The following is a 22,439-nucleotide window of genomic DNA, read 5'->3' as shown; positions in this document are numbered from 1 at the left end:
TTTTTAATTCTAACTAATTTGACCAATTTTATTATTATAAATAATAAATAATAAAAAATTAAAATTAAAATTTTATATTTAAATAAAAATAAAAATATTTCTTCAGTGATTTTTACATTTATGTTGATTTCCTATTTTGGGACAAAATTTGACGTCTTATTTTTTTTAAATTATTATGTAGAAAAATTTGAAAATAATATATTATAAGTATAATGATTTATTTGATCCTCCAACATTACAAAAAAAAAGTCATTTTAGCTTCCTATTTAATTTTCTTTATCTCTTTTAGTTCTTAAATTTGTATTATTTATCAAATCACCTAAAAATTGATGAAAAAGTCATTAGTTAACTTTACTGACATCGCATCTACGTTGCTAGGGGTGTGCATAATTCGGGTAAAACCGAAAAAATTCGGTTAACCGACTGAATTCGGTTAATCGGTCGGTTAACCGAATTTTTTCGGTCGGGGGTCGGTTAATTTTTTTATGATTTTTCGGTTAACGGTTAATTCAGTTCGAAACCGGTCGGTTAACCGAAAAAATTAATAAATAAAATTATCCAACCCAACCCAAACTCAATTACCCAACCCAATAAAACTAAAACTAAAGTTTACCCAATTACCCAATCCAATAAAACTAAAACTAAAAGACAACCCAATTTACTAAAGTCTAAAACCCAATTTACTTTAATAATTTATAAATTTTTTAAATTTTAAAAATAAAAAATAAAAAAATTCGGGTATTTTTCGGTTAATTCGGTTAATTCGGTTAATTCGGTTAATTCGGGTAATTCGGGTAATTCGGGTAATTTTTAACCAAAAATAAAAAATACATAATTTTCGGTTAATTCGGTTAACCGACCTTATTAACCGAAAAAATTTCGGTTCGGTTAAATTTTTTTAAAAAAAATCGGTTCGGTTAACGGTTAAAATTTTTGGAAGGTCGGTTAATTCGATTATAGTAATTTCGGGTCGGTTAACCGAATGAACACCCCTATACGTTGCAACTGCATGCCCATTAGCAATTAATTATTTCTTTTAAAAAATAAAAATATTAAAAATGTTTTCATATATTTTATGTTAAAAACAATTATATATATTTGAATTTAAAAGAATTAATTAATTGTTTACGTGACGTCCACGTGGTAATTCACGTGTACGTCAACAACGTTAACTTATTCATTCATATTTTTTGATGATTTGATAAGTAAAACAAGTTTAAGAGCTAAACGAAGAAAAAAAATTAAATAAAGTTGAATTTGAGTAATTATAGTTATTGATAAAGTTGAATTTGAACACTTTAATACTCAATTCAAATAATTTACGAGCCTAATCAAAATTTTCATTTTAACATTTCTTTATATTGTAAAATTACATTATTTTCCCTTGTTATGTTGATAATAATTTACTTAGATCTGAGTCTAAGTAAGAAATTTGATAAATTAGTTTAAACCTGTTTAAACTTGAGTTATTTATCAATTGAGCTCAGGTCGAATATCAAAGTTGAGTCAAGGCTAAAGATAATGTTTTTAAAACTAGACCAATGATCGAATCAACTAGTAGGCTATATCAGTTTGTCGATTCGACTAGTTTACTTAAAATATTATTAAATTTTAAATATATATACATATAAATAAAAATCCTGATTCATTTAGTTCAATACAATTATCTGAATTAATAATTTCAATTCCATTCAAATGTGACTGAAGAACATCTACACCCGAAAATTACTTGAATTCGGCTCAACCAAGTTTGGTTTGGGTTAATAGTGGGGAAAATAGATGGAATTATAGTAAATAAGTAAGAAAACACATCCTTGGATAGGGGGACAGCCACACCAAAATTGCCTTTGCCGTCAAATGCTCAGTTCCAATTTGCCAAAGCGAAAGGCTTTATTCTTCGTGGTGGTGCACACTCTCCACGCGTATTTTTAACGTCATTTATCGATTCTTCTTCTAATTTCTCTCTTCTTCTTCTTCTTTTCGAGCTTATCGTCGTTGGATTCGATGCCTTGAACCAAAGATCCGATACGCATTTTTTATACAAATTTTTTTTAACATTTTAGGGTTGGATTTTCAGCAGTTAGTGGTCAGGGTAGGGGTTTTTATGGCGGTGACTTTACAGAGCCTTCGCTTTTGTGGACTGGCCGCATCTGGTCCCGCCGGCGGAAGCTTCGAAGCGCTAAACCGTATACTCGCCGACCTCTGTACCCGTGGCAACCCTAAGGTGATGTTTTTCCACTTCACTCCCTTGCTTTTTTCTTTCTCTATTTCTCTTGCTGAGTTGTAGAGAGTGGAAGGAATTTGAAATTGAATTTTCGGGATTCTTAGCTGAAAGATTGAAGAATAAGATTAACCTTAGCAGAATAGCAGTTAGATTGATTATCCTTTATTTGTTTGAAATTCTTTATAATTTTGGCTTTTTTTGATTGTGAGCAGGAGGGAACTTCATTAGCATTGAAGAAGCATGTGGAAGAAGAAGCTCGTGACCTTAGCGGGGAAGCGTTTTCTCGTTTTATGGACCAGTTATATGATCGAATTTCGAGCCTGTTGGAAAGTAACGATGTTGCACAGAACATGGGAGCTTTAAGAGCTATTGATGAGTTGATAGATGTCGCACTTGGGGAGAATGCCTCCAAGGTTTCCAGGTTTTCTAATTATATGCGGACTGTTTTCGAGACTAAGCGTGATCCTGAAATACTAGTTCTTGCTAGTAAAGTTCTTGGCCATCTTGCGAGAGCTGGTGGGGCGATGACTGCGGATGAAGTGGAATTTCAGGTTTGTTGGGGACATTGCTAATTTTTGTGGTGCAATTCAAAGCCAATGGGAATAATGTCTAGTCCATGTGCCTGTTTCTCAGGTCAAAACTGCCCTGCAGTGGCTTCGTGGGGATAGAATAGAGTATCGCCGATTTGCTGCTGTCTTAATTTTGAAGGTGCGTTCTCTGTGAGATTTTTATTGTTCCTTATGAATGGATTTCTAGAAAATAATTATTATTTTTGATCTTATGTTAGAAGTTGCTGCAAATTGTTTAATTTAATTTTAGTTCATTTGTTGTAAAAGATTGTTTTATTGAAGCTACCTTTGCATTTTACTACTAAAGGAAATGGCAGAAAATGCTTCCACTGTATTCAATGTTCATGTACCTGAATTCGTTGATGCCATTTGGGTTGCATTGAGGGATCCGACGTTGGCTGTTCGTGAGCGTGCTGTGGAGGCATTGCGAGCGTGCCTTCGCGTTATTGAAAAACGTGAGACACGTTGGCGTGTGCAGTGGTTAGTTTATTGATTGTGATGTTCTGGTATCCCTTTTCTTTGTTATTTTGATAAATTTGAACCAAATAGCTGCATCAGCATTCCTAGTTTTCTATTTTAAATGAATGTATGTAGAAACATCTCTTCATGGTTTCGTAGTTTCTGGTGTCTGAGTTGAGTTCCTATTTGCTGTTTCTGCCTTAATTTTGTTCCAAACCACCCTTTTACCTACTATGGATCTTACTATGCTCTCTAAATTGCAAATAAACAGAAGAATAGAGGAATTATAACTTGCCTTGCAATAGTAGTGCTTTATAGTGTGCTATTCTTGGTGGAGTTGTCACCTGCTTGGCTTTTTTACATTCTTTGTATGCCCTAGTTTGTTGGTTGGTTTTGTTTGTTGAGGAGGCAGAGTTTACTGTTACGTTTCTTGTGCATGTTCATTTCTTTGTAACTTCTGAACTCAAATTTTCAAATGTGTTTTCTTTGTTCTTTTCTATGCTCAACCTTCGGTGTTTCTATAGGTACTATCGAATGTTCGAGGCTACGCAAGATGGATTGGGAAAAAATGCTCCTATTCACAGTATACATGGTTCTTTGCTTGCTGTTGGAGAGCTTTTGAGGTTGGTGTGATGGTCTTATTTATTGTTTGTAAATTAAAAGGACTTCGAGTCCTGTAATTTCTGTTTCAACCTTTGAGTTAATTGGTTCCCTCCACTTGATCACTTCCCCCTCCTCATTGAAAAAAGAAAAGGAGAAAGAAATAGAAAAAGAAATTTGTATACGCATTGTGTTTGCGTATATGCCTTATTGGTTAGTAAAATAAATACAGCTATAGATACGTATGTGCTAGATAGCCTTTCACCTACTGCAGATTAGCTGCTGCAGTATAGGTTGTAATTAGGTTATAGAGGTATATACATGTGTAGATATATTTATAGTGTTAGTCAATTTGTAGTATGCTCATCCTCTATGAGATGAAGATTATCCATTTCATTTGGGAAATATTTTATTGTCATATGAAATGATATATAAGTGTATATGTGTTGTTAGTGACATAAACTTCATCTTTATCAGGAACACTGGTGAGTTCATGATGTCAAGGTACAGAGAAGTAGCCGAAATTGTGCTTAGATACCTAGAGCATCGAGATCGCCTAGTTCGCCTTAGCATAACTTCTTTACTACCTCGCATTGCACATTTCCTGCGTGACAGATTTGTCACAAACTACTTGACGGTAAGTTGTTATTGCTCCATATATGATCACATTATTTAACCGGCATGTGAACCCCTTTCAGTTATGTGCATTTGGATTTTTTGATATCTTGCAGATATGCATGAACCATATCCTTACAGTCTTAAGAATACCAGCTGAACGTGCGAGTGGGTTTATTGCCCTTGGGGAGATGGCTGGTGCTTTGGATGGAGAGCTGGTCCACTATTTGCCGACAATTACTTCTCACTTACGTGATGCAGTGAGTCTCATGGCTTGTGATTCATGACTTATCTTTTGGTTGCATCTTGTTGGTTTTTTTTATTACTATTATTATTATTATTTGAAGTTTTGCTTGTTTTTATTTGAGAAGAAAGAAGTTGTCCAACTGTTTGCTTTCATATTATTTATCTACAGATTGCTCCACGAAGAGGTAGACCCTCTCTTGAAGCTTTGGCTTGTGTTGGGAACATTGCGAAAGCTATGGGACCGGCAATGGAGTCCCATGTTCGTGGTCTCCTTGATATTATGTTTTCTGCTGGTCTTTCTCCTACACTTGTTGAAGCTCTTCAGCAAATTACAGTCAGGTATGTGGGCAGCCATGACCTTGTGTTCAGATTGTATTTGGGGATTAATTGAGGGTATTAATTTTATAAAATACTGGTTGTGTTTCAGTATTCCATCTTTGCTTCCCACTATTCAAGATCGGCTTCTTGATTGCATTTCCTTGGTTCTTTCGAAGTCCCATTATTTTCAGGCAAGGCCGGCTGTGGCTCGAGGCACCACTACAAATATTACCCAGCCAGTGGCTGAGCTTAGTGGTTCGGCCCATGTTCAGCTTGCTTTGCAGACTCTCGCTTGTTTTAATTTCAAGGTTTGTTTACCTACATTATATGGAGTGTCTGATGTCAACCATGGTTTGGCACTAATTATTCTGTGGTGTAGGGACATGAACTTCTTGAGTTTGCGAGAGGATCAGTTGTTCGTTATCTTGATGACGAGGATGGAGCCACACGAAAAGATGCTGCTTTTTGTTGTTGCAAATTAGTTGCAAATTCCTTTTCTGATATCACATCCTCACAATTTGGTTCTGGTCGCTCTAGCCGAGCTGGAGGGAAGCGAAGGCGTCTTATCGAGGAGGTTTGTCCGTCTGTGCTATAGTAGTTACAATACTGTTTATGTTAATGTATTATGTTTTACCTGTGTTGGAATCTTTATGATACGTTATGCTTGCTTATAAATTATATTGGGTTTTCAACAGCTTGTGGAGAAGCTTCTCATTGCAGCTGTTGCAGATGCTGATGTTACTGTTCGCCATTCAATATTTTCCTCTCTCCATGGAAATAGAGGTTTTGATGATTTTTTAGCACAGGCTGATAGCCTGAGTGCGGTTTTTGCTGCTTTAAATGATGAGGTGCAATTTAATCCAGTTTTATACTGTCAAGAATGTTCCTCTCATTTTTATACGCCTATTTATCAGTACGTTGCTTTATAGGCCTATTAATTGTCTTGACAGTCGGCATGTCTTCAATTAAATATTTGGGCCTGGATTATGAAATAAAAGATTATTAGAATGTTATCATGATTACAAGATTTTACTTTCTTGGTATCTAGACAAAGGGGATGAATAATGTTGTTCTTTATACTGTACAGGAAATTAGAAAAATAATGTGCACCTAATTTCTTGTTTGAAGGTGAAAAATAGTGTTTGTCAGCATTTTTCCATAGTTAAAATGATTTGATATATCCTGATTGGTAACTCTTCAAAATAGGGTTGATTAGCATTTTTCCATATTTAAGGAACACTTTATATTTTGCTGATCGGTATGTCTGGTCTCTGCAGCTATTACTGTTCTTAACATCTCTAACTTTTCCTAAATGAGACATTGTGTCTTATAGTAACCATCTTACCCTAACTATTCTTAAGCCACTTTTGCCTGCACTTTCTCTCTGCTGTCTTTTCCAACAGATTATCATTTTCATAAAAGTGTTTCACTTTGTTTATTGGAATTGCCTTTTGCAAAAAGTATGAAGACATGCATACTGATTAGATTAAGGACAGTTTCATATGAGTCAGCTGTAGGGTTCTAAGCTTGATAGCTAGCCTTCAAATGTGCTGAAATAGCTATGCTTTTTTGTTCCAATTTTTGCATTACTTTGTGTTGCACTTTTATTAATAGAGAATATTTCTGTTGCTATAGGATTTTGATGTGCGAGAATATGCAATATCAGTGGCTGGGAGATTGTCAGAGAAAAATCCGGCATATGTTCTTCCAGCACTTCGTCGTCATCTCATACAATTATTGACATACTTAGGGCAAAGGTAAAGATAAAAGAACTTCTGTCCTCTCTATGCTGCATTAAATATTGACTTCTCCTGCATTGTGAGCAGTGCAGATAACAAATGCAGGGAAGAGAGTGCCAAGTTGCTCGGTTGTTTAATACGCAACTGTGAACGACTAATACTCCCATATATCGCCCCAGTGCACAAGGTTTAACTTGTCTTGTGTTATTTAATTATTTTCTTTCCGCTTTCCACTTTTCTAGTAGCTCCTCTTTTTTTTTTTTTGGGGGGGGGAGTGGGGGGTGTGTGGGGGAGTTGGGGTTATTTTCCTTTTTTGTGGCTCTGCCATCATGTTATTGACTGTTTTATTTTTCAGGCTCTTGTGGCGCGACTACTTGAGGGCACTGGAGTTAATGCCAATAATGGTTTTATCAGTGGAGTTCTTGTGACTGTGGGAGATCTTGCTAGAGTGGTGGGTGAACTTCTGTTTGTTTGCTTTTAGTCTTTCACACATGGCATCATTTTTGGAGTAAGATACTCAGTTTGATAGACATAGGAAAAGATTATTGTGTTTGCATTAATTGTGAATTATAAGTTGTATGTTGTATTGAATTTGCTGTCTGATGAGAATCCTAGCTTGGTTGCTGTGTAATTGATTGTAAGTTTCCTCGTATAACATTTTCTTTTACTATTCTTTCTTGGACTGTGACTTATTTTAGGGTGGTTTTGCAATGAGAGAATATATCTCCGAACTTATGCCTTTAATTGTTGAGGCATTATTGGATGGCGCAGCTGTCACAAAACGTGAAGTAGCTGTTGCTACTCTTGGTCAAGTTGTACAGAGTACCGGGTAAGACATCTTATATTGCTTTGAATTTGCCAGAGGGGCTTCGGACTAATTAGTATTCTTAAACTTCTGCATGTTTTATGTTAGAAATGTTAGCCTCCCCCCCCCTCTCTTTCCTTTGATGGTGTTTAAGAGATTTTTCTTGAACGGGTCTGACAGGTATGTCATAGCTCCATATAACGAATACCCTCAATTGCTTGGCTTACTTCTGAAATTGTTGAATGGTGAGTTAGTGTGGTCTACCAGACGAGAAGTACTGAAGGTAGTTGCTCTTGAACTTTAGATGTAGTTAACGGTTCAGCTTTCTTGTGAAACTGAGTATACTTTGTCGTCCCCAGGTTCTTGGTATCATGGGTGCTTTGGATCCCCATGCGCATAAAAGGAATCAGCAAAGCGTATCTGGGTCACATGGAGATGTTACCCGTGCTGCCAGTGATTCAGGTCAACATATTCCATCATCAATGGATGAACTACCTATGGACCTTTGGCCATCATTTGCTACATCTGAAGATTACTACTCCACTGTAATGCCCTACCTAATTTATCTTTCTTCTTGCTTGTTTTAACAGTTTTTGTTTGTAGTAGAACCTCTTAATTATTTGCTAAAATAACTGAATTCAGGTTGCTATCAATTCTCTCATGCGAATTCTTAGGGATCCTTCTCTTGCCAGTTACCACCAAAAGGTGGTTGGATCTCTCATGTTTATTTTCAAGGTGCGTTCAACATATGGATTTTAATCTTTTTCCTAAAATATTTATCCTAGATACTATTTAATTAAAATTTGCTTTTTTTAACTTCTTTAAATCATTGAATTTCTCTTTTGCGAGGTTAGTCAATGGGTCTGGGTTGTGTTCCATACTTGCCAAAGGTTTGTCTATTAATTTTTCAGCCGAGTTTGGTTTTTATGCTTGGTTTTTTGTTGGTTATTTTTCTGAACCGTGGCTTATTTTCTTGCTTCTTTCTGTAGGTTTTGCATGATCTCTTTCAGATTGTTCGTACATGTGATGATCATCTGAAGGATTTTATAACATGGAAGTTGGGCACTCTTGTGTCCATTGTGCGTCAGGTACATTTAAATGTCTTCAAGATTTCATGTATGTAACTGATATTGGCTTTCTTCTGGCATTTTATTTTGGGTTTTTGATGTGCTTATGCAGCATATTCGTAAATATTTACCGGAGCTGCTATCTTTAATTTCCGAACTATGGTCATTATTCAGCTTGCCAGCCAGTACTCGCCCTTCACGTGGTTTTCCGGTATTTTTATACTTTAGTTTACATGTACAAGTAATTTGTACTTGCGTATCCTGCAGATGGGTTGTTAGATTGATTGTCTTGATTATTATTGTTTTACTGCTGATCTTATTTCTTAAACTCTCCCTACCTCTCTTTCTTAGGTACTGCACCTAGTTGAGCAGCTTTGCTTAGCTCTCAATGATGAATTTCGGAAGTATCTTCCTGCTATTCTTCCTTGTTGCATTCAAGTTTTGAGTGATGCAGAACGTTGCAATGACTACACCTATGTTCTTGACATTCTCCATACCCTGGAAGTGTTTGGTGGTTAGTAGTAGCACTCATTTCACTTTTGGGACTTAAGTCCATTATTTTGTAACTGTGATGCTGCATGTGACCATGGGCATGCTCTTTAAGCATGCTTGAAGAAGAATAAACATCTGAATATAGCTTTATAACCCTATAGTTATTTACTAGTTAGAAAATTATGAAAGTGGAAATTTTCATGTTTTATTCTAGAGAACCTTTTATTCAAACCTTTGATTAACCCATGCTCGTCTAAACTAAATTTGTTAGTTTTGAACTGAAACTTATTGTTCTCTCTATCTGTCTAACTTTAAGCATCTTTACATGATAATATCTAAAGGATTTCTTATTATGATTACCATGTAGGGACATTGGATGAACATATGCATCTACTCCTTCCTGCCCTTATTCGACTGTTTAAAGTGGATGGTTCTGTGGAGATAAGACGTGCTGCTATCAGAACTTTGACAAGGTTGATCCCCTGTGTTCAGGTAGGTAGCAAGAATATTAACTACATTGAAGAATCAGTTACTATATATATGTTTTAAATACCTGTGGATTCAAGTTCTGTTGAACATGTATTCTGTTTGTTTTTTCATCCTTGTAAATCAGGTTACAGGTCACATATCTTCTCTAGTGCATCACTTGAAGATAGTTTTAGATGGGTGAGTTGTCTGTTCCTTTTGTTTAAAACTCTATGAAGACAGGAAACTTTCCTATTTAGACTTATGGATGGTCTATCACTTGCCGTGTATCAGGGGTATTAGTCTGCATGCATCTTTTCACATTTCTATGTGTTTGGTTTTGGAACCAAAACAGTATCTTGGTTATGGTTTAGATAATTTGATTTAGTTTGCCTTCAGTTTTTTTCCAAGTAAATAAGAAAGGATAATAAAATGATTGTTTATGATGATATCATAGGGTTACAATCAACTGATAATTTGGGATAAAAGAAACTCAATTTTGCAAAGCACTTTTGGTTTTTAGTTTATAAATGATTTTGGTACTTGTCTATGGAAATTAATAGTCTATGAACCAAGTAATTTTTTTTAAACATGAGTCGCTAATGGTGATAACTGATGGATGGTTCTAATGGGTTAGAACCATCAGCATCAGAGGAGGCTTGATGGAAGCACCCATCTATGCACTATGTCTATACCTAAAAAAATTTTGATTTACAGGAAAAATGATGAGCTCCGTAAAGATGCTGTTGATGCACTTTGCTGTCTGGCCCATGCCCTTGGAGAAGACTTCACTATTTTTATCCCATCTATACACAAACTTTTGTTGAGACACCCCTTGCAGGTATTGCTTCTGACCATGTCATTCTTTTTTTTGCATGTGGAAAACTTGTACCCTGCTACTTCCCATGTTCAAATTTAATATCAAAACTTGTTTATTTCAGCATAAAGAATTTGAGGAAATTGAAGGTCGTTTAAGGCGACGTGAACCATTAATTGTGGGGAGCACAGCAGCGCAAAGATTAAGTCGACGACCTCCAGTGGAGGTTGTTAGTGACCCACTAAATGATATGGAAAATGATCCTTATGAAGAAGGGAACGATGTGCAAAAACATCCTAGAGGTCACCAGGTATCATCCTTTTATGATTGTATGATGAGCTATTGTTTATTATTTATTTTGTCCATAGCTTATTCACCTAGGTTCCTGAGCATGCTGCCCAGCGAACATGCAATGCTAGCTTGAAGATGAAGCTTGGAAATAATCTGTACTACTTATCAGTTAAAACTGGTTATGTCGTAACTTTCAATCATAATCTTTGTAGCCAGTATTGGATGGACTTACCCTATTGCTGTAGTTAGCTGAGTAGTTGTTGGCATGGCCAGATTTCTATTTAATTGGTTACACAATGTTTTAAAGAAATGAATGTATGATCAGCAAATTTCTTATGTAAAACAAGAATATTAAATGTGATGTGGTAGGTAAGCACTGGCCTCAGTTGCATGAACAGGCAAGTGTTTTCTTATGCTTTGTAGCATCTCATGTATGCATAGAAAGATTAGGTTTTCTTATGGAGTTGTACAAGTTATTTAGTGAGTTAGCTATGCTTGTATACATCCTTTCTTGATACCTTTGGCCTTTGTAAATTTGAAACATCGAAATAATTACTTGTTACCAGTCATGCTGTGAGCAGTTTCTGACATGTAATGGCTTGTGATGTTGCATTCGTTTTACATATCTGACTTGTTAATTTGTTGTGGCAGATGTGAGCCCAGACAATTTTTATACGTCATTTCTTAATCTTGTGTAGTTCTATATTCTTATGCTTGTTGGATACACAGAAATTTGATTATTTCTGTCCATTATCTTGTTCTCTATACCTATGAAATTTTCCTTTGAAGTTACATTCATTTTATCTTTATTTTGTTTTTTTAAAAATAATTCTCATACATTATTTCATGTGGTCTATAGAGGCCTTAATTGACATAAATTACTTGTCTATAGGTCAATGATGGGAGGTTACGCACTGCTGGGGAGGCTTCTCAGCGTAGTACCAAAGAAGATTGGGCAGAATGGATGAGGCATTTTAGCATTGAACTCTTAAAAGAATCTCCTTCTCCAGCACTACGAACCTGTGCTCGGCTTGCCCAATTACAGGTATGTTTACAAGGTTTATGTTTATGTATTGTTTCCTTAGGATTGAGGTTTCTAATCTGCTCCTTTGCAGCCTTTTGTTGGGCGTGAGTTGTTTGCTGCTGGTTTTGTTAGTTGCTGGTCTCAACTTAATGAGTCGAGTCAGAGGCAGTTGGTTCGAAGCTTGGAGATGGCATTTTCTTCTCCTAATATTCCTCCTGAAATTTTGGCTACACTTCTCAACTTGGTATACCCCTTCAGCTAATTTTTATTCCTTGTTTTCATGCAAGCTATTTGATTGCTTTTATCCTTTACTAAATGCAGATTCACTTTACAAGACCATATTAATCTGCTTTTATATTGTTTTGCTGTTTTTCTATTCTTGGTAATTCCATGGTTAAAAGAGTCGGCATTGTATAACTGGTCCACAAGCAATATTAAAAAACTATTTGGTAAAAATATCAGCTTGAGGTGTAAACATATAAGCAGATATGTGATAAGGAAACCCCTCTGCTGTAGCCAATAAGCAATTGTAACATGCATAACCCATTTGTCAGGGCAATCTGGGTACTATGTATTTGAAAGAGAAGGTAATTTATTTCTTTTGTTTAAAAGGATATATGTGATCATTTCAGGCTGAATTCATGGAACGCGATGAAAGACCTCTCCCTATAGATATCCGACTTCTTGCTGCACTTGCTGAAAAGGTATGCTTTCCTTGAGAAATGCTTTTATGCAATGTGTTTTTTTTATATCATCTGGACAGTGAAAGATTTATCATTCTTATGGCACATGCCAGTGTCGAGCATTTGCTAAGGCACTACATTACAAAGAAATGGAATTCGAAGGTGCCCGCTCAAAGAAGATGGATGCTAATCCTGTTGCTGTAGTTGAAGCTCTCATACACATAAATAACCAGTTACACCAGCATGAGGTATATAACTATATATATTCTGTGAGCTGTGCTTTTTTTTTCCCTAATATCTACATGCTTTCTCCCAAATATCTCCTTATTGATTTAGGTTGTTAATTATTTTTCTTTTAACCTTTTTAGGCTGCTGTGGGGATATTGACTAATGCTCAACAATATTTGGATGTTCAGTTGAAGGAATCATGGTATTAGACATTTGATTTTCAAAATGATTAGTGACGTTGATGTCATTCACAGAGCTTTTGTGTTGTAGTTTTCTGCTTGTCATTACCTGATTTACTATTTCATGCTGTCTTCCTCAAATATGTATATTTGGCAAAATGGGGGGAAAAGATCTAGTTACATAGATTTGTGTTTATTAGGTATGAGAAATTGCAGAGATGGGATGACGCTCTTAAGGCATACACTGCCAAAGCAGCTCAAGCATCAAGCCCTCACCTCGTACTAGAAGCTACCCTAGGTATTAATTTAAGCACAATGGCTCGTTTAATTGTTTGTTCTGTTCCTCTTTCTTTTAATACTTGCATGCTCTTTGTTAGTATACTTTTCATAACAGAAATTTGGAATTCTTTGAATTTCTCTATAAGAATGCAAAAACAGGTTGCAGCAAATTTATTTAGATGGTATGACATGTTGTGGACTGAGCACATATATTTTGATTTACCTTTGTTTATAGTCGGTGTGAGCAAAGCAAAATGAATACTGATGGTTTTGCATTCTCTTATTTAACTCATTTCCTTTTTTATTTTTTGAAATTTTATTTAGAACATTCGTGATCAGGCATTTTTATGGGTCAAAATTTTTTTCTTCTTTCTTCAAACGTTTTTTGATAGACAAAACCTTCCTATTGTTATATTCAAGTTAGCTCATATAAGCTGAAATTATGTTTCTCGGGCACCCGTGTTTATTTATTTTTTAAAATGCCTTGAGTGAGTTTTCTACCCTATAAACTGTTGGTTGCAGTGATTAGGTTCTAGTAAATAGATCAAATTATCATCAACCTTTTTGGGTTTTCATTTCTGACGTAAAATTTTTCGATATCTATATTTCACATCATAATAATTGAGCTTAGAAAGCATAATTTGCTTCCTATACCAGTGTACGCTAGTTTCTTGAAAATTTTAATGTGGCATGTACATTGTAGGACGGATGCGATGCCTTGCTGCATTGGCTCGATGGGAAGAGCTCAACAACTTGTGCAGAGAGTACTGGACTCCAGCAGAGCCCTCTGCTCGACTGGAAATGGCACCAATGGTTTGTGGTTTATGCTGTAGTTGATGTCAACATTATCTATATTGTGCTTGTACTCAATGAATTTTTTCTTCTAGGCTGCAAATGCTGCTTGGAATATGGGTGAATGGGATCAAATGGCTGAGTATGTGTCTCGATTAGATGATGGTGATGAAACCAAACTTCGGGCTTTAGGGAACACTGCTGCTACTGGTGATGGAAGCAGTAATGGTACATTCTACAGAGCTGTTCTGTTAGTTCGGAGGGGAAAGGTGCTTTTTCTAGTCTATACTCATTACTTCTATTAATTCTTGTGAATGCCCGTCATCTGTTTCTATCTGCATTTTGCAGTATGATGAGGCACATGAGTATGTTGAGAGAGCTAGAAAGTGCCTAGCAACAGAACTTGCTGCTTTGGTTTGTTTCTTAACTCCAATTTCTTGAACTGAATACTAGGTGTTTTTTTATTTGAGCAACGGCTTTCTAGTTTTTCTTTTTTTCATTTCATTCTATATGTTAGCGAATACTCTAAATTGCTACTTTTCAGTTTCTAGAACATATCCAACATTATACATACTTCCCTCTTCCTTTTTACAATTGTCGAAATTTCTAGTCCTTCTGGCTCTAGCTCCCCCATGCTTTGAAAATAGTTGAAAGGGAAAGTAAAACACCGTTTTAGGTATAGTTAAATTCCCTGTGCCCTTTTGTAGTTTATACGTTTGTATATATATGTATGTATAAAGGTTTTTTCTTATGACTTCGTTGGTATGGCAATGATTGTTATCGGGCTCATTTGGTACATGATATAAAAAGTAATGAAATTACTTGGTTCAAATAAAATTATAGAACTTAGCTTTTGTTATGGTTCAGGACCCTGATGCTCTATTTAATAATGTTATGGTTGTTTATCTGTATAACAGTACCTTGAATGATACCATCGTGATTTCTGGTGGTGAAAGTTTAAAAATTCATGCGTTTGGACTTGAGAAAATCTTTACTTTATGGCTATCATGATATTAATACCTACTTCAGGTTTTGGAAAGCTATGAGCGTGCTTACAGCAATATGGTCCGTGTTCAGCAGCTTTCAGAACTAGAGGAGGTTCATTCTACATCTATTTTAGATTTAATTTGCTCACTTTTAGTTGTTCTTTTTTCTAAGCGTGACTTCCTTAAAGAATTATTCTCAGGGGAAATCTTCGTTTATTGCAGGTCATTGATTATTGCACTCTACCTATGGGAAATCCAGTTGCCGAAGGGCGGCGTGCCTTGATTCGAAATATGTGGACTGAGCGGATACAGGGAGCAAAACGAAATGTTGAGGTAAATTATTTACTTTGATGAAGTGTTTGCCATTATGTCTTAGTAAGTATTGCTTTTGCTAATCTATGTACCATGTATGTTTTTTTTATTTAAATAGTATAAAGTTAATTTCCTTTTTCATTTTTAATGTACGTGTGTCTGACTCACATCCAAAGGCACGTAGATTGATATGGAAGATTTAATGGTTTAGATTTCGATTAGGACTTCTGGCATACATGAATTGTTTATGATTCTGTATACATTTGCTTAATTGGAATGAACCTAGTGCTTATTTTTACTCTCTCCCAATGTGTCTCGTGCTTAACTGTTGGTTCCTATACGTTCAAATATGCAGGTCTGGCAAGCGCTTTTGGCTGTTAGAGCACTTGTTTTACCTCCAACAGAAGACATTGAAACCTGGCTCAAGTTTGCTTCTCTCTGTCGGCAGAATGGAAGGATTAGTCAGGCTAGGTCTACCTTAATTAAGCTCTTACAGGTCTGTACTACTTACATTTTCTGAAGCTCCAAGAATGCACAAAATCATGTTTGTTTTCTTACTTTAAATTTTTTCTGGATGCTGTATGCTACTCAGTATGATCCAGAAACTGCTCCTGAAAATGTAAGATATCATGGCCCTCCTCAAGTAATGCTGGCTTACTTAAAATATCAATGGTCACTTGGAGATGATCTTAAACGAAAGGAAGCATTTTCCAGGCTGCAGGTATATCCAATTTTAACCAAGAGCACTTATCCTTTTTCTAGCTTTTCATGCATATCTACCATAATTAGTACATCTTTCTGCTGGCATTCGCTACTGCTAATTTGTAAGTTGCATTTTTCCTGATTAATTTTACATGATGGAAAAATCACTGTTCCAGAATTTGGCTAGAGAGCTTTCAATCTCCCCAAATATTCAATCCATTCCATCAACTGCTTCAATGAGTGGTACAAGTGCAAATGTTCCACTTCTGGCCCGTGTGTATCTTAAACTTGGAGCTTGGCAATGGACACTCTCATCACCTGGATTGGATGATGATTCTATACAAGGTAGCTAATAATAAGAACTTGATATCTTATTCATTTGCAGCTTTTTCCCTCTTTTAAATAAAATATTTTGTTATTGTATAAAAAGAAGATGTCTATTATGGACTCTTAAATGCTGAAGTTGTTATTGATTTCTTTTTCTTGTTAAATGGTCCTTTTTTTTTCAGAGATCCTTTCAGCGTTTAGGAATGCCACTCAGTTTGCGACGAAATGGGCAAAAGCATGGCATGCATGGGCATTGTTCAATACAGCTGTCATGTCTCATTATGCCAGAGGCTTTCAAACCATCGCCTCTCAGTTTGTTGTTTCAGCTGTCAATGGATATTTCCATTCGATAGCATGTGCAGCAAATGCAAAAGGTGTTGATGACAGCCTACAGGTATATTAACTAAATATACAATATCATTTTTAAGCTTGGTAATAGCACAAAACCTTTAATGACAACTTTGGGATCTGACCTATTTTTATTCACCTTCTTAACTGCCACTTGATAACTTTATCGTTCTCTTCTAAACATTGTTCTTAAAGTCTGCTAATTTTCTTTTTCAGGATATACTTCGCCTTCTTACCTTGTGGTTTAACCATGGAGCTACTGCAGAAGTTCAAATGGCCCTACAAGTAGGATTTGCCCATGTTAATATCAACACATGGTTGGCTGTTTTACCTCAAATAATCGCCAGAATACATTCAAATAACCATGCTGTGAGAGAACTTATACAATCACTTTTGGTGCGAATTGGACAAAGTCACCCCCAGGTTTGCCTTTATTATCTCTGTTCTGCTTCAGGATTGGAGCTCTTGGTTCTGTAGCAGCCCCAATTCAAATCGTTTTGAGCTGTTTCATTTGTTAGACTGATTTAATTATTTCCCAGGCTCTTATGTACCCTCTACTTGTTGCTTGTAAATCCATAAGCAATTTGCGCAAAGCAGCAGCTCAAGAAGTGGTTGACAAAGTGCGTCAGCATAGTGGTGTACTTGTGGATCAGGTTGAATAATTAGAATCGGTTTTTGTTTCTTTCTTTGTTTTATTTGCCTTGGCAGTTTGATCTAAAAATAGATTTGATCTGTTCATAGGCACAATTGGTTTCAAAGGAACTAATCAGGGTTGCAATACTTTGGCATGAGTTATGGCATGAGGGGCTAGAAGAAGCTAGTCGTCTATACTTTGGTGAACATAACATTGAAGGGATGCTGAAAGTCTTAGAGCCATTACACGAGATGCTTGAGGAAGGGGCAATGAGGGACAATACTACTATAAAGGAGAGAGCATTCATAGAGGTTTTCTCTATTCCTTTGCTGCAACTATCTTATCTCCTCCCATGGGATTTGATCAGTAACATATGCATATTCATTTAATTCGTTGCATTAAGGATTTTTTTATCATAATTAATGGTGAATATTCCAAGTCTAGTTGTTTATACTTCTGCTGCCATGTGCCATAATTTTTTTCTGATATATTGGTGCCCACTTGGCATTTTAGGATTTCCGGTGTGCATATTCAGTTAGTTCATTTTGGTTTCACGGTATTGCAGGCATACCATCATGATTTGTCTCAGGCCTATGAGTGTTGCATGAAATATAAGAGAACCGGAAAAGATGCTGAGCTTACTCAGGTATGAAATGTTTGATGACTAAATTGTTAGATTTTACATATATTTGAGTGAGCAATATTTGATTGTTGTCTGAAGCAGCTTTATTCCCAACTTCTGTGGAACTTCTTGCTTGAGGATGTCTTAGGGTTGTACTTATATATACTCTTTTACCAAATAGAAATGCTGATTAGAATATGCTACTGGTTCATCTGTTCTTTTTTTTCTGCGGTTCCCAGAAGGTTGATCTCTCTTTAATTATTTTTTGAATTCATCAGGCATGGGATCTCTATTATCATGTTTTCAGGAGAATAGACAAGCAACTTCAAAGTCTTACTACCCTGGACCTGCAGGCAAATATCGATCATCATATTTCTTCTCAATTATTAATTTGACAATGTTAACTTTTCACTGTAAATTCTGCAGTCTGTTTCTCCCGAGTTGGTAGAATGCCGTGATTTGGAGCTTGCTGTACCTGGGACATACCGTGCAGGTAAGCTTAGTGGTTGCTTTGAATGGATGTCTTGGTATAAACCTGACCGCCTTGCCAACATTTTGGCCTAGTGGAAAGAAGTTTGTGTGGCATTAGAACTAGTGTTCAAACCCTAGAATCCTTATCCCCCAATTATCTAGTGTATCCATTTCTTTCTTCTTCTTCTTTTTAAATAAAAGAAGAAAAACTGGCTGCCCCAACTTAAGTGAGTCCCTTTTTTTCAGAATCGCCGGTGGTAACCATTGCATCATTTGCACATCAACTTGACGTCATAACCTCAAAACAGCGCCCTCGGAAATTGACTATTCATGGGAGTGATGGTGAAGATTATGCCTTTTTACTCAAAGGGCACGAAGATCTTCGCCAAGATGAGCGTGTCATGCAGGTAGTTTCTGCTTACTTTTCCATTCCCCTTTTGTATTACTTTCATGCTAGTTTGATGATTCTACGGTTCTTTTGCTTGGTGTTTGGAGGTTTACATTTCTTATATATAACTATAATTGTACTATTTTACATCATTTATTGAGATCTAATGTCCTTGATGATCAAATTTTATCAGCTATTTGGCTTAGTAAACACTCTCCTGGAAAACTCCAGAAAAACTGCAGAGAAGGATCTGTCTATTCAGCGATATGAAGTCATACCTCTATCTCCAAACAGTGGGTTGATTGGATGGGTCCCTAATTGTGACACCTTACACCAGCTCATTAGGGAGTACAGAGATGCTAGAAGGGTTGGTTGAAATTCTCCAAATACTTTGTTTTGGTTCTCATATTCCACATATTGTCTGTTTGGTCATACCTGTTGCCGCTTTATATCATAAAATTTGCATATAACTTTTCCTGTGCTTCATGGTCTCAGATCACCCTAAATCAGGAGCACAAATTTATGCTAAGTTTGGCACCGGATTACGACCATTTACCACTCATTTCTAAAGTAGAAGTATTTGAGTATGCTCTACAAAATACTGAAGGAAACGATCTGGCGAAAGTATGTGCTCTTAATATTCTCTCTTTTTCTTTTTTTTTCCTCCTCATATTTATCGACTTCTTTCAACTTCCATAAATTTGGCTTTTGATAGGTTCTTTGGTTAAAAAGTCGTACTTCTGAGGTGTGGCTAGAGAGGAGGACAAATTATACTCGAAGTTTAGCAGTAATGAGCATGGTATGTGATTACCTCATAATTTGGTGTATCCGTAATTAATACAAGTCTCTAGCTGTAAATTAACTTTCGTTATTACTTTTGTTGTCGGAGTCCTCTCTTTCTTTGTATCTTTTTTGTTAGATAAATTTTTACTGTATCCCAGTATGCAATCGTATTATCTTTGGCTACAGTAGTGATTATTGGTAAAAGGTTTGGATCACCCCTGGTTTGGAACCATGTCTGCTTGATTTAGTTTCTTCACTTTTTTAATAAATAGTTCAATTACTCTGTAAAACTTCCCATTTTGGCAAAATGAAGATATCTTGGTGGTGTACGAGAAAAGAGTATGCTGCTAAACTTCCATGTGTGCTTATTTGCGCTTTTAATATGACATACAATCAAAATATTACGTTGAATAGTACAATTGCATTTCAAGGCCACAAATCTATTTGGAGTTTTTTTTCCTTGAGATTGTATGGAGAAAGTCAATTGATGTTATGTTAGATTTTGAATTTCATTGTAAATCCGTAAATTTACGTTATACATGTAGTTATTGTGCCCTGGTTAAGCGATTTGGTACGATTGAATGATGCGTGGCTTCTGTTTCAGGTTGGTTACCTCCTCGGCTTAGGTGATCGTCACCCAAGTAATCTCATGCTACGGCGCTCTAGGTATGAAAAAAAAGTGTGTTAATTAATAGTTACCGATGTTATTTTGTATTTCATAGTCATGCTACTGTTTTGCAGTGGAAAGATCTTGCACATAGATTTTGGAGACTGTTTTGAAGCCTCTATGAACCGGGAAAAGTTCCCTGAAAAGGTATGTCCGTCGAAACAATCACTAAGGTTCTTTTTGTCATTCTTTTGGGTTAGGGAAGAGGGATTGCAGTTTGTTAATGTCCATTGTGTTGAATTCTCGATTCAGGTTCCTTTCCGTTTGACTAGAATGCTTGTGAAAGCCATGGAAGTCGGTGGTATCGAGGGCAATTTCCGCTTGACATGTGAAAATGTGATGCAAGTTCTCCGGTCAAATAAGGATAGTGTTATGGCTATGATGGAGGTATGAACCTCTGAACTTCAAATATTTTTTGTTCGTGTTGTTCCATTGAAGCTTTAATAACTAATTATACTATCGAGAACTTCATGTTTATAATAGAAAAAGGAAACGGAGTCGGGTGTGGTTATTGAAACAGTGATGTATTTATATATGCAATTTGTGCCCTTAATGAAATCACATTTGTTTAACTGCACTCTGGTTGTTATTGTTGCCAATCCATTACTATAAATGAAAACATCTGTTTTCCGGTTTATGCATAAAAAATGATGGATCTGCCTTTATAAATCAACTGTTCCTCAGGCATTCGTTCATGATCCTCTCATTAATTGGCGTCTTTTCAATTTCAACGAAGTTCCGCAAATGTCAATTTTTGCGAGTACACATGGCACTGCTGTCACAAACACGGAAGAAACTGCTCCAAGTAAAGAGCTTGCTCAACCTCAGCGAGGGGCTCGGGAACGGGAACTTCTTCAGGTTTTCTACATTTCAAAAACTCTACAATATATCTTTTTATGAATGTAAATGTAATATGGTGGGTTAAAATCAATTTGGTGCCATTGTAGGCTGTTAATCAACTTGGTGATGCTAATGAGGTTTTGAACGAGCGAGCTGTGGTGGTTATGGCTCGTATGAGTAACAAACTTACTGGACGCGACTTTTTGTCTTGCTCCTCAATACCGACAGCCTCTTCTAATATCCAACATTCAATAGACCACAGCACCTTAATTTCGGGAGATAATCGAGAAGTGGAACATGGTTTATCTGTTAAACTGCAAGTTCAAAAGCTAATAATCCAAGCTACTTCCCATGAAAATTTATGCCAGAACTATGTTGGGTATGATCCTCTTCCTTCTCTCTTTTTATGTACATATATATCCATATGCATGTACTTGTACGCATATTAGACCTGTCAATTGGGTGAGTCAAGTTGGTTTTAGGTAGTTCAAGTCAATCTAGATAAGTTAATTCGGGTTTTAAATTTTTTGGGTCATTTTGTTTTGGAGCACTCGGGTTTGGGTCATTTTGAGCTTAGGTCAATTGGGTTTGAGGCTTGGTTTTTGAGTCAGATCATTGTTGGCTCAGGTCTTTTCAAGATCTAGTCACTCTAAGTTTGGGTCACTCCAAGTTGGATCATTTTGAGTTACTTTGTTTGGGTCATTTTGAGTGCAGGTTGTTTCAGTTCATGTCAATTCAGGTTCAATTTCGATTTTTTTGGTCTAATAATCGGCAAAACCAAACCCATAACTGAAAAACTGGCCTATTCACCCAAACCAAAACCGCTTAAACCAATTGAGTCAGTTTTTTGGGTTTGAAAATTGCTCTATCCTAGTTGACTAACTATGGTTAAATCAAGTTTGGATTGTGTTTCGGAATTGTGAGATGTCTAATAGATATGTATCCATGGGCACCATGTTACTCAAATTCGGGTGTGTCCTTCAATTAATTCCATGTATATAAAGGATGTTTTGACAAATTTATCCAATACCCATGTTCAAAAATGCGTATTATTTCGGAAAAGAATAATGGGAACAACATAGCATTTGCATACATTTATCAAAAGGAGGAATCACTAACTGTTTTATTTATTCTATTCCAGGTGGTGTCCCTTTTGGTGAAGAAAAACCAATGTATATTTTGTATAAAACATGTACATACCTGTATTTAATGTAAATACATTATTTTCTTTTTCATTCTTCTTTCTCTTTGTTAGTATTGAAGATAAAATAAAATTATTGTGGTAAATCTATTTATCACATTGAATTAAGTTATCAATTTTTTTTTCCCCATACAAAACAAATCATGATTGTTTATTATTATTTTTTTAATTTCATAATTATGTCTATGGTTTTTGAGCTTTTGATAAATTGCATCACATATTTATGTTGTGTCGATTCATTTAGTTTTGATCAAATAGTTAATGAA

General features: G+C 35.9%; 1 protein-coding gene across 1 annotated transcript; it reads left to right on the top strand.

Annotated features, from left to right (window-relative positions):
• The first annotated feature begins 1,772 nt into the window (after positions 1–1,772).
• On the top strand, positions 1,773–22,289 carry LOC107928888 (serine/threonine-protein kinase TOR). The gene is made up of 57 exons (XM_016860166.2): positions 1,773–2,224; positions 2,437–2,775; positions 2,858–2,932; positions 3,101–3,273; positions 3,777–3,875; positions 4,330–4,489; positions 4,584–4,727; positions 4,883–5,052; positions 5,141–5,339; positions 5,411–5,605; positions 5,727–5,879; positions 6,667–6,788; positions 6,858–6,957; positions 7,126–7,221; positions 7,469–7,599; positions 7,756–7,858; positions 7,935–8,120; positions 8,218–8,310; positions 8,430–8,465; positions 8,565–8,663; positions 8,755–8,853; positions 8,994–9,156; positions 9,502–9,626; positions 9,748–9,800; positions 10,317–10,440; positions 10,541–10,726; positions 11,600–11,752; positions 11,823–11,975; positions 12,364–12,435; positions 12,528–12,662; positions 12,783–12,844; positions 13,022–13,119; positions 13,804–13,913; positions 13,988–14,161; positions 14,241–14,306; positions 14,922–14,990; positions 15,101–15,211; positions 15,546–15,686; positions 15,783–15,911; positions 16,069–16,237; positions 16,402–16,613; positions 16,784–16,990; positions 17,107–17,220; positions 17,309–17,512; positions 17,767–17,847; positions 18,102–18,176; positions 18,250–18,316; positions 18,541–18,701; positions 18,876–19,049; positions 19,178–19,306; positions 19,398–19,481; positions 20,070–20,131; positions 20,207–20,279; positions 20,385–20,519; positions 20,817–20,990; positions 21,080–21,351; positions 22,114–22,289. Exons 1-57 carry the CDS (start codon positions 2,105–2,107, stop codon positions 22,130–22,132), a joined length of 7,428 nt encoding a protein of 2,475 aa, XP_016715655.2. The 5' UTR covers positions 1,773–2,104; the 3' UTR covers positions 22,133–22,289.
• Positions 22,290–22,439: the final 150 nt, after the last annotated feature.

This window comes from Gossypium hirsutum, chromosome D01, assembly GCF_007990345.1.
Source record: "Gossypium hirsutum isolate 1008001.06 chromosome D01, Gossypium_hirsutum_v2.1, whole genome shotgun sequence".
Lineage (NCBI taxonomy): Eukaryota > Viridiplantae > Streptophyta > Magnoliopsida > Malvales > Malvaceae > Gossypium > Gossypium hirsutum.
The sequence above is the reverse complement of the archived record's forward strand: the minus strand, read 5'-3'. Positions and strand labels throughout refer to the sequence as shown.